Raw genomic sequence first — 12521 nt, 5'->3', positions numbered from 1 at the left:
GCAAGCCTCACCACCTCTGGCTCATTAGCATAATTTTATAAAGTACTTTATTCGGTGCAGCAGACCTGCATGAAGATGGGGGAAACACTGACCATTAACCCCTGAGGTAACGAGCGTTGCTTTGGTGGTAGGTGTCCTTTAATCCTATGTGACTGGCTCCAAACCCTCAGCTGTGACAAGTTCTAGGTCTGTTTAGCTTTGTTTCCATTCATATGGTCTAACATTGGCCGTAACCCTGTGACAGTAAAGCCCCCCCGTCTGAAGGACTGAGGGTCCCGCGCTCACCTGGAGGTCCAGCTCCTGACAGCGTTGTCTCAGTTCTTCCTTCTCAGCTTCTGCCTCCTGCAGCAATTCCAGAGATCTCTTCAGCTGTAGAGCAGACAAGAGAGCGTAATACATATATAATACACTACAAGGGGCACTGCCTGTATAATATGGTATGTGGGGTTATGTGCCTATATTATAGTAGTACCTGTATATTATAATACAGGGGGGTAATACCTGTATATTATACTACAGGGGGGGCAATACCTGTATATTATACTACAGGGGGTTATACCTGTATATTATACTACAGGGGGTAATAACTGTATATTATAATACAGGGGGGGTAATACCTGTATATTATAATACAGGGGGGGGTAATACCTGTATATTATACTACAGGAGGGTAATACCTGTATATTATACTACAGGAGGGTAATACCTGTATATTACACTACAGGGGGTTATACCTGTATATTATAATACAAGGGGGTAATACCTGTATATTATACTACAGGGGGTTATACCTGTATATTATACTACAGGGGGTTATACCTGTATATTATACTACAGGAGGGTAATACCTGTATATTATACTACAGGAGGGTAATACCTGTATATTATACTACAGGAGGGTAATACCTGTATATTACACTACAGGGGGTTATACCTGTATATTATAATACAAGGGGGTAATACCTGTATATTATACTACAGGGGGTTATACCTGTATATTATACTACAGGGGGTTATACCTGTATATTATACTACAGGAGGGTAATACCTGTATAACATAATACAGGGGGGTGGGTAATACCTGTATATTATACTACAGGAGGGTAATACCTGTATATTATACTACAGGGGGTTATACCTGTATATTATAATACAAGGGGGTAATACCTGTATATTATACTACAGGGGGGTAATACCTGTATATTATACTACAGGAGGGTAATACCTGTATATTATACTACAGGAGGGTAATACCTGTATATTATACTACAGGAGGGTAATACCTGTATATTATACTACAGGAGGGTAATACCGGTATATTATACTACAGGGGGGTAATACCTGTATATTATACTACAGGGGGGTAATACCTGTATATTATACTACAGGGGGGTAATACCTGTATATTATACTACAGGGGGGTAATACCTGTATATTATACTACAGGGGGTAATACCTGTATATTATACTACAGGGGGGTAATACCTGTATATTATACTACAGGGGGGTAATACCTGTATATTATACTACAGGGGGGTAATACCTGTATATTATATTACAGGGGGGTAATACCTGTATATTATACTACAGGTGGGTAATACCTGTATATTATACTACAGGGGGGTAATACCTGTATATTATACTACAGGGGGGTAATACCTGTATATTATACTACAGGGGGTGATACCTGTATATTATACTACAGGGGGGCAATACCTGTATATTATACTACATGGGGTTATACCTGTATATTATAATACAGGGGGGTAATACCTGTATATTATAATACAGGGGGGGGATAATACCTGTATATTATACTGCAGGGGGCTAATACCTGTATATTATACTACAGGAGGGTAATACCTGTATAACATAATACAGGGGGGTGGGTAATACCTGTATATTATACTACAGGAGGGTAATACCTGTATAACATAATACAGGGAGGGGGGGGGTAAAACCTGTATATTAAACTACAGGGGGTTAATATCCACATCACTGTTCTATAATACCTCTGTATTATAGTATAGGAGGCAGTATCAGTTCCCCTTATAGGCTGTTTCAGGCCTATAAGGTGTGTATAGTATATGGGGTATTGTGTAGTGACATGTAGTAAATTCCTGTATATTATAGTATAAGGGAATATTGAATATTTTAGTAGATTGGGGCAATATCCACCCCCCCTGGTGTCAGTCTCCTGTGTGGGGTATCATGCAGTATGAGCCTGGGAGGATAATGACGGCTTCATGTGTCCTAATAAACTTACACCCATCACCTCCCAGTCTGCGGCAGCAGCGATCCCTGGGCAGGTGGCGACACACATAAAGCCGTGACTCAGATCCCGCCAGACAGGAGGACGGGGTGTGGCGGGCACAGGTAATCCTCCAGAATACATCACCATTACCCAACCAGTTATCACTGGCAGCCGAGGAGATAAGAGCCCTGCCCCCACACTGTCCTGTACATCTATGGTGTGCCCGTCACTACACCCGTGTATCTATGGTGTGCCCGTCACTACAGCCGTGTATCTATGGTGTGCCCGTCACTACAGCCGTGCATCTATGGTGTGCCCGTCACTACAGCCGTGCATCTATGGTGTGCCCGTCACTACAGCCGTGTATCTATGGTGTGCCCGTCACTACAGCCGTGTATCTATGGTGTGCCCGTCACTACACCCGTGTATCTATGGTGTGCCCGTCACTACACCCGTGTATCTATGGTGTGCCCCCACACTGTCCCGTACATCTATACTGTGCCCGTCACTACAGCCGTGTATCTATGGTGTGCCCGTCACTACACAGGTGCATCTATGGTGTGCCCGTCACCACACAGGTGCATCTATGGTGTGCCAGTCACTACAGCTATGCATCTATACTGTGCCCGTCACTAAAGCCGTACATGTTTACTGTGCCCGTCACTACAGCTATGCATCTATGGTGTGCCCGTCACTACAGCCGTGCATCTATGGTGTGCCCGTCACTACAGCCGTGTATCTATGGTGTGCCCGTCACTACAGCCATGTATCTATGGTGTGCCCGTCACTACAGCCGTGCATCTATGGTGTGCCCGTCACTACAGCCGTGCATCTATGGTGTGCCCGTCACTACAGCCGTGCATCTAAGGTGTGCCCGTCACTACAGCTGTGCATCTATGGTGTGCCCGTCACTACAGCCGTGCATCTATGGTGTGCCCGTCACTACAGCTGTGCATCTATGGTGTGCCAGTCACTACAGCCGTGCATCTATGGTGTGCCCGTCACTACAGCTGTGCATCTATGGTGTGTCAGTCACTACAGCCGTGCATCTATGGTGTGCCCGTCACTACAGCTGTGCATCTATGGTGTGCCCGTCACTACAGCCGTGTATCTATGGTGTGCCGGTCACTACAGCCGTGCATCTATGGTGTGCCCGTCACTACAGCCGTGCATCTATACTGTGCCAGTCACTACAGCTATGCATCTATACTGTGCCCGTCACTAAAGCCGTACATGTTTACTGTGCCCGTCACTACAGATATGCATCTATGGTGTGCCCGTCACTACAGCCGTGCATCTATGGTGTGCCCGTCACTAAAGCCGTGTATCTATGGTGTGCCCGTCACTACAGCCGTGCATCTATGGTGTGCCCGTCACCACACAGGTGCATCTATGGCGTGCCCGTCACCACACAGGTGCATCTATGGCGTGCCCGTCACCACACAGGTGTATCTATGGTGTGCCCGTCACTAAAGCCGTGTATCTATGGTGTGCCCGTCACTACAGCCGTGCATCTATGGTGTGCCCGTCACCACACAGGTGCATCTATGGCGTGCCCGTCACCACACAGGTGCATCTATGGCGTGCCCGTCACCACACAGGTGCATCTATGGTGTGCCCATCACTACAGCCGTGTATCTATACTGTACCCCTCAATACAGATATGCATCTATACTGTACCCGTCACTACATCCGTGCATCTATGGTGTGCCCGTCACCACACAGGTGCATCTATGGTGTGCCCGTCATTACATCAATGCCAAATACTTCCACACTTCTATCTCCTCATAGATTGTAAGCTCTTTTGATCAGAGCCCTCTCTCCTCTTGTGACCCTCTATCTCCACATAGATTTAAGCTCTTGTGGTGACCCTCACTACTATGGTATCCCCCTATTTCGTCACAGATCATTCATCGTATTCTTTAATGTCTGATTTTAGTGTACATGATTCATATGATTTGTACAGTGCCATGGAATATGTTACCACTATGGGAGATGTCATCAGTGACGGGGTGACATGTTACCTGCTGCTCCAGGTCTCCGGCTGCTTCTATGGTTGGAGAGTCCACGGCGTCTTTACTCATCAGCTGTAAGACACAACATACACAGTGTGAATAGTGACAGAGCGATGGAGGTAAAGGGCAATGTGGTGGGTCAGGCAGTGCCGGAGCAGGAGCCGTGGCATGGATGAGTGTCAGATCCATAGCACAACCTGCAGATGCTGTAGTCTCCTGCTACAATACATCAACACTGTACAATCAATAGATCTTTCTGTCCAATACGAGAGGAGACCGTCTGCTCTGCAGACAACACAGATCCTGGAAGACACGTGTCCTATAGAGAAAGACACGACTGAAGCCTGAAATCCTATGGACCTACGTTGTGGTCCTGCTGTTGGGACTGTTATCACATACACAGAAAGGGTTAACTCTTCTGCATTGGCCTCTCATATGGCGTCTCTGATGTGATGGGCTCAGGCAGACGCTCTGTATAGTAATACATTGTAAGAGATGCAAATCCTTCAGCATGACATCACAGCACACGGTCCTAGTGCTAGACACCCATTCATATGAATTATAAGTCATGCTATAAATCCCATATAAGTCACTAATGTGCGTCTGACCACAGCTTCCCCAGTGATATCATCTGATTGCTGGATTTTCTCCGATTTATTTTATTTGAATCCCCATCCTTATGAGATGGGCGGAGCTCTGACACCCACCAATCAGCTGTGTGAAGCAGTACAGGTCCCGCCCATGCCGCTTCCCAGGCCTGTGATGTCACCTCTGTGATGTCACCTCCGGCAGATGTCTCTGCGTCTGAACCGCAGTGCCAAGTATGTCCAGTATACAATGTATGGCGCTGTGCTTGGTGAACAGTAAAGGAACCGCTGCACTGATACTGACCACCTCTCCCAAGTACTGGCAGTCACTATAATATATTGTGTACCTACCTCCTGGATGGCTGTCATCACCATGTGTTGTACGGACTCTTCAAGGGTCATGATGGTCTGGATGTGTTCTGCAATTGATAAAACAATACAATGAGATCTTATCAGTTCATTGGACGCTCTGTGGGATGTGGTCCTTAAAGGGAATGTTGGGGATAAAGTTTCTGGCAGGGACTGATAGATTGCAGACAGAAGCTGCAGCAGGGATGTCCCTCTGACAGTGCGACCTGCTGCAGCCTCATTCTGCCCTCAGACCTCAGCGCTCACCTGCCGTCCATGTGACATCACTAAGAACAGAGGGGAGTACAGGCAGAATCCCCCCGTACCTTGTTTCTTGTCGCAGTTGACAGCGCACCCCAATATCAGCTGCAGTAAGCGCCCCATCTCTGCCGGATCTGAGGTCTCTGCAATCTGGCTGAGGTCCGGGAGGAGATATTCAGAAATGTGCTGGTTTAATACCTGCAAATGTAGAAACAATATTAAAATACATTCAGACATTGGAGCAGAGAAGGGAAGTGTCGGGCATTTGGTTTCTGCTCTCACCTCCCGGTAATAATCCGTGATTCCTTGTAGGATCTTCTTCAGGTTACTGATCTGGACACAGAAGAAAAAAGAAGTCATCAACTCGAGATCTCATCTGAGGACAACAACAGGGGCACAACCAGAGCATGACTGCTGGGCTCTGTGCCGCTCTACAACACCTCCCATATGTGACTGCTGTACTATTCAACCAGAAGCCTGCAACTACGGAGCAGAGAGGAAGGGCTGTGAAGGAGCTAAATGAAGTGAGCGCAGAGCACAGCAGTGTGAGGACACACCCCCAGTGCACTTGGAGAAGATACAATGCTAGAATATATCACAGTATCATATGTAACAGTCCTGCTGCTACTAACAACATACACAAAGGAATAATTACACATCTCTCCAGGGACAGTACATAACACTGGCTTCAGTCTGTTATCTGCTCTGTTAAGGAGACTGGATCATTAGCTGAGAAGAATGTGGGCTGACATGAAGTACTAACATAGGTAATGAAAGGCAGTGTAACCATGGAGGTATGAGGCAGAGAGCAGGGAGGTGCGTACAGGGTGAGAGTCACAACTTCTCCTCTTCAGTTATAGGAATAAGTAAGAAACACAGCAACACAATAGGGAACATTTACTTACCTGCCCGACGAAGTTCTCCGAAAGTGCATTGCCCGACGATCATGCACTCTGGCGCAATGCACTAAGATCGTGCGCCCGATATTCTGCAAGGTCCCTGGAGTTCACCTTCTTCTTCCTGGTGCATGTAAGTGCATTGTCCGTGTATAATGCGCTGTGCGGGGAGTCACTAAGATCCTGCGCCCGATATCCTGCATGTGTCGCTTCCCCGCTCAGGTCCCCGGAGTTCACCTTCTTCTTCCTGGTGCATGTAAGTGCAATGTCCGTGTATAATGCGCTGTGCGGGGAGTCACTAAGATCCTGCGCCCGATATCCTGCATGTGTCGCTTCCCTGCTCAGGTCCCCGGAGTTCACCTTCTTCTTCCTGGTGCATGTAAGTGCATTGTCCGTGTATAATGCGCTGTGCGGGGAGTCACTAAGATCGTGCGCCCGATATCCTGCATGTGTCGCTTCCCCGCTCAGGTCCCCGGAGTTCACCTTCTTCTTCCTGGTGCATGTAAGTGCATTGTCCATGTATAATGTGCTGTGCGGGGCGTCACTAAGATCGTGTACCCGATATCCTGCATGTGTCACTTCCCCGCTCAGGTCCCCGGAGTTCACCTTCTTCTTCCTGGTGCATGTAAGTGCATTGTCCGTGTATAATGCGCTGTGCGGGGAGTCACTAAGATCCTGCGCCCGATATCCTGCATGTGTCGCTTCCCCGCTCAGGTCCCCGGAGTTCACCTTCTTCTTCCTGGTGCATGTAAGTGCATTGCCCGTGTATAATGCGCTGTGCGGGGAGTCACTAAGATCGTACGCCCGATATCCTGCATGTGTCGCTTCCCCGCTCAGGTCCCTGGAGTTCACCTTCTTCTTCCTGGTGCATGTAAGTGCATTGTCCGTGTATAATGCGCTGTGCGGGGAGTCACTAAGATCGTGCGCCCGATACCCTGCATGTGTCGCTTCCCCGCTCAGGTCCCCGGAGTTCACCTTCTTCTTCCTGGTGCATGTAAGTGCATTGTCCGTGTATAATGCGCTGTGCGGGGAGTCACTAAGATCCTGCGCCCGATATCCTGCATGTGTCGCTTCCCCGATCAGGTCCCCGGAGTTCACCTTCTTATTCCTGGTGCATGTAAGTGCATTGTCCGTGTATAATGCGCTGTGCGGGGAGTCACTAAGATCGTACGCCCGATATCCTGCATGTGTCGCTTCCCCGCTCAGGTCCCTGGAGTTCACCTTCTTCTTCCTGGTGCATGTAAGTGCATTGTCCGTGTATAATGCGCTGTGCGGGGAGTCACTAAGATCGTGCGCCCGATACCCTGCATGTGTCGCTTCCCCGCTCAGGTCCCCGGAGTTCACCTTCTTCTTCCTGGTGCATGTAAGTGCATTGTCCATGTATAATGTGCTGTGCAGGGAGTCACTAAGATCCTGCACCCGATATCCTGCATGTGTCGCTTCCCCGCTCAGGTCCCCGGAGTTCACCTTCTTCTTCCTGGTGCATGTAAGTGCATTGCCCGTGTATAATGCGCTGTGCGGGGATTCACTAAGATCGTGCGCCCGATACCCTGCATGTGTCGCTTCCCCGCTCAGGTCCCCGGAGTTCACCTTCTTCGTCCTGGTGCATGTAAGTGCGTTGTCTTGCGACACAATTTGAAAGTTAAATCCCGCACTCAGTCTGAATCAGTCACATTGTCCGATGACACAGCCCCTCCCCCCCCCCCGATTCGTGCCACAATCTGACCGGGTGCGACACAATCCCGGCGCAGACACCTGTTAAATACCTGTCAAACCTGTGCAAATCCTAAAACCGGCGAACAGTCCGACGAAAGTGCGATCCGCAACCCTATGTAAATAAGCCCCAATATCTGTGTTACTAAAGGGGTGCCACTTCCCCCGCCTTTATCCAGCACAACCTTCTCCTGCATGGGAATCTTTGGGATTTACAGTTTATGTAGTGAGGATTATACAGAGCGTAGAATAATCTGCCCGCACACCGTCCTATATGTTACATGATTTTACTCCTATTATGTTGAATTACATTTTACGAGGCATCTATAAAAGCGCTCAGTTATGTAACTGCAGCTCAAGCCTCAGAGCGTCTCCTTATACAAGATCCTCTATGACTCCTGTGAGAATGGACGGGTTTAATCCTCTGATGTGCGAGTTGGTGTTTTCTGGTATCAGCCACCTATAAATGGCGGTGGACCCCAATACCTGGACTGGCGAGAGAGATACTTCTGTAGCAGGAGGAGACACAGACGTGCGTGGGGTGTTGGCTGAGCCACTACATCACTCACCCCGGGCCTTGTGGACCCCCCATTCTGATGCTAGCTGGGGGTCCCAAGACTTATGCATGTTACATAATAATCATTACCTTTATCCTCCGGTTCTCTCCAACATCTTCTTTAATACGAGATAACCAGGACTCATGGAAAAAGGCGCCGTCTCTGTGAGGAAGACAGGAGAACATTACTATATGGATAAGCATGGGGGACTTATATACGTCCCCCATACACTTCTACGGGCTCACTGAGCCGTTCCGTAGCCTGTAGAAAGATAGGACATGTCTTTCTATGGATTACGGCTCTGTGCGCTGTATATACCTATGGAGAGAGGCGGGGGTGAGCATCTACCATCCCCTGCTCCTCTCCCCGGCGGCAATGTATGCACGCCATACTACGGTACGGCGAGCATACATTGTGTGAATGCAGCCTTAGATTGTATATTATTGTCCATAATTTCCAGAGTGAAAACTATGGATGATCAGGATCACAACTCCCAGCATCATAATCATTTAAGAAGATCAGTCACAGTAGTTATGCTTAAGGAATGGGACAGTAGGGACACGGAGAGGTAAGGACTGACCGTCCTAATTATTATGTCTCAATTGGATGAGGCAGAACTCGTCAGTCGGGTCTGGTTTCCCATCATCTGTATTCAGTCCTTGCATCCCCGGGACATGGACGGCCCTGACCCCGCAGAGCCCGGACCCCCCGCACTGAATACAGACGACGAGCAGAGCTGCGGATAATAGAATCCTAGACTTGTCTTATGTAACAAGTTTTATCCGTTGCTACAATCAGTAACAATGTATCCGGCTGTTTCCTGACCCTGCGGTGCCATGTGCTGCCAGTCTCAGGGCGAGGAAGATAATCCAGGAATGTCAGGAACTACAGGAGGACGATTAGATTTGTTCAGTTCAGTGTTGATGGCGAAGTTTAGGGAATCTGATTATTATTAAGGAATATTGGGGCGACCTCTGCCCCTGACCCTGATCAATCAGACGGAGAGCAGGACACATAGGGTGATGCCACACATGGCGGTTTTGGTCCGTTTTTAAGCATGCATCCGTTTATAAAACGCATCCGTTTTTTGACCGTCTTTCATGCGTTCGGCTGCTTACAACCTGTTTATCTATTAAGATAATTGGGAAAAACGGTCAAAAACTGAAGCGTTTTTAAACGGACGGAAAACGCATGCTTAAAAACGGACCAAAAAAGCCACCCATAGAGACAAGTCCGGTCACTCTGCACTGAGCAACGAGGCCATGTAATACTTAGCTTCTCCTGTGGTGACGCTGTAACACAATGGGGGGAGGGGTGGTTGATCACTTTTTTTGATGCACTTTGTGCCTGTTAGCTTGAGATCATTCTTGCTTTGTGGTACAGGCAGTCCCCGGGTTACGTACAAGATAGGGTCCGGAGGTTTGTTCTTAAGTTGAATTTGTATGTAAGTTGAAACTGTATATTTTATAATTGTAGATCCAGACCATAAAAATTTTGGCCCCAGTGACAATTGGATTTTAAACAATTTTTGCTGTAATGGGACGAAGGGTTATCAATAAAGCTTCATTACAGACACCTTACAGCTAATCATTGCAGCCTGGGACTATAGTAACATCCAGAGAGGTCACCAGAGGTCAGAGGGGTCTGTCTGTAACTATGGGTTGTCTGTAAGTCGGGTGTCCTTAAGTAGGGGACTGCCTGTATGTGGAATTCTAGCAACATCAGGTGCAAAATAGGCACAGAAAATACAACAAAAAGCTAAATAGTAAAAAAAAATGCTATGTCTCCCCCAATGTGTGCACCCGGGGATGAAAGTCTCCTCATACCACGTCACTTACATTTGGTGAAGCACCTGGGCCATGGGCGCTCCACTGGTGAGGTCTGCGATGGTTTTACATGGAGCGATGGTGTTAAACGTCTGTAACTGAGGGAGAGATAGAAATTCATCAATGTCATATCCATCCATCTCATATCTATCATCTTCTATATTACTATTTCATTATTAACATTAGTGTCATTATTTTGCATTACCCAGACCCCAGTGGTTCTGACCCAATGTCCCCGGTGCAATTGATATCAGTTTTATACAGAGATCACAATGGACTCATATTATCCGGGTTCAAAGGGCAAATATTCCTTATCTCTCCTTTATGGATATAGGAACCAAGAAAGCCTGAAGTAACTCAGGATCAGTACAGGATAAGTAATGTCATGTATGTACACAGTGACTGCACCAGCAGCAGAATAGTGAGTGCAGCTCTGGGGTATAATACAGGATGTAACTCAGGATCATTACAGGATAAGTAATGTCATGTATGTACACAGTGACTGCACCAGCAGCAGAATAGTGAGTACAGCTCTGGGGTATAATACAGGATGTAACTCAGGATCAGTACAGGATAAGTAATGTCATGTATGTACACAGTGACTGCACCAGTAGCAGAATAGTGAGTGCAGCTCCGGGGTATAATACAGGATGTAACTCAGGATCAGTACAGGATAAGTAATGTCATGTATGTACACAGTGACTGCACCAGCAGCAGAATAGTGAGCGCAGCTCCGGGGTATAATACAGGATGTAACTCAGGATCAGTACAGGATAAGTAATGTCATGTATGTACACAGTGACTGCACCAGCAGCAGAATAGTGAGTGCAGCTCTGGAGTATAATACAGGATGTAACTCAGGATCAGTACAGGATAAGTAATGTCATGTATATACACAGTGACTGCACCAGCAGCAGAATAGTGAGTGCAGCTCTGGAGTATAATACAGGATGTAACTCAGGATCAGTACAGGATAAGTAATGTCATGTATGTACACAGTGACTGCACCAGCAGCAGAATAGTGAGTGCAGCTCTGGAGTATAATACAGGATATAACTCAGGATCAGTACAGGATAAGTAATGTCATGTATATACACAGTGACTGCACCAGCAGCAGAATAGTGAGTGCAGCTCTGGAGTATAATACAGGATGTAACTCAGGATCAGTACATAATAAGTAATGTCATGTATGTACACAGTGACTACACCACCAGCAGAATAGTGAGTGCCGCTCTGGAGTATAATACAGGATGTAACTCAGGATCAGTACAGGATAAGTAATGTCATGTATGTACCCAGTGACTGCACCAGCAGAATAGTGAGTGCAGCTCTGGAGTATAATACAGGATGTAACTCAGGATCAGTACAGGATAAGTAATGTCATGTATGTACACAGTGACTGCACCAGCAGCAGAATAGTGAGTGCAGCTCTGGGGTATAATACAGGATGTAACTCAGGATCAGTACAGGATAAGTAATGTCATGTATGTACACAGTGACTGCACCAGCAGCAGGATAGTGAGTGCAGCTGTGCAGTATAATACAGGATGTAGCTATGTACCATGTATACTGTGCTGGGCTCTGCTGTTGCTGTGACCCTGGGATTCTTCTATATTTAGTCTTCATCCTTTCACTTAGTAAATGCTGTTACTTAATTGAATGAGATTTGCTGCCTCCTAATCCCGGGTATTTGCTCTCTCAAGGTCTGGGTGGTCCAGTACTGATTAGAGGGCGGCGCTGGTCCGTGTTATTACGTTATTATGGATGTGCGGAATAACATCTGGACGTCCGTAGTTAATTATGCGGCTCTAATACTGTGTCAGTCCTCACTGCTGATCATGGTCCTGATGCAGAACTATAAAACTAGTCCCATACAGGATATCAGGTCACGGGAAGCAGAAATGAGTCCGTTTTTGATTTTGAGAGTCGTGGAAAGCTGGGTGACCATAACAGCAGCCGTCGTAGGAGAGTAATAACAATATTCATCAATAATAAAGATCCGTAGTAATAATAGGAAACAATGAAAATAAAGGACGTGATGTTAATGCCATGGAGCAGCATTTC

The 12521-nt window shown here is 47.0% G+C and overlaps 1 protein-coding gene across 1 annotated transcript in view; it reads right to left on the bottom strand.

The window, feature by feature from the left end:
• Window positions 1–12521, bottom strand: part of HOOK1 (hook microtubule tethering protein 1) — a 48632-nt gene that overhangs the window by 19365 nt on the left and 16746 nt on the right. The window contains exons 2-8 of the mRNA XM_072128848.1: window positions 10470–10555; window positions 8721–8793; window positions 5748–5798; window positions 5531–5663; window positions 5208–5275; window positions 4279–4341; window positions 286–369 (exon numbers count right to left, since the gene is read on the bottom strand). Of these exons, the coding sequence (XP_071984949.1) occupies window positions 286–369; window positions 4279–4341; window positions 5208–5275; window positions 5531–5663; window positions 5748–5798; window positions 8721–8793; window positions 10470–10555 (558 nt within the window). The remainder of the gene's footprint in view (window positions 1–285; window positions 370–4278; window positions 4342–5207; window positions 5276–5530; window positions 5664–5747; window positions 5799–8720; window positions 8794–10469; window positions 10556–12521) is intronic.

The sequence above is a fragment of the Engystomops pustulosus genome, chromosome 10 (genome assembly GCF_040894005.1).
Source record: "Engystomops pustulosus chromosome 10, aEngPut4.maternal, whole genome shotgun sequence".
Classification (NCBI taxonomy): domain Eukaryota; kingdom Metazoa; phylum Chordata; class Amphibia; order Anura; family Leptodactylidae; genus Engystomops; species Engystomops pustulosus.
This window is presented reverse-complemented; position numbering and strand designations above follow the sequence as displayed.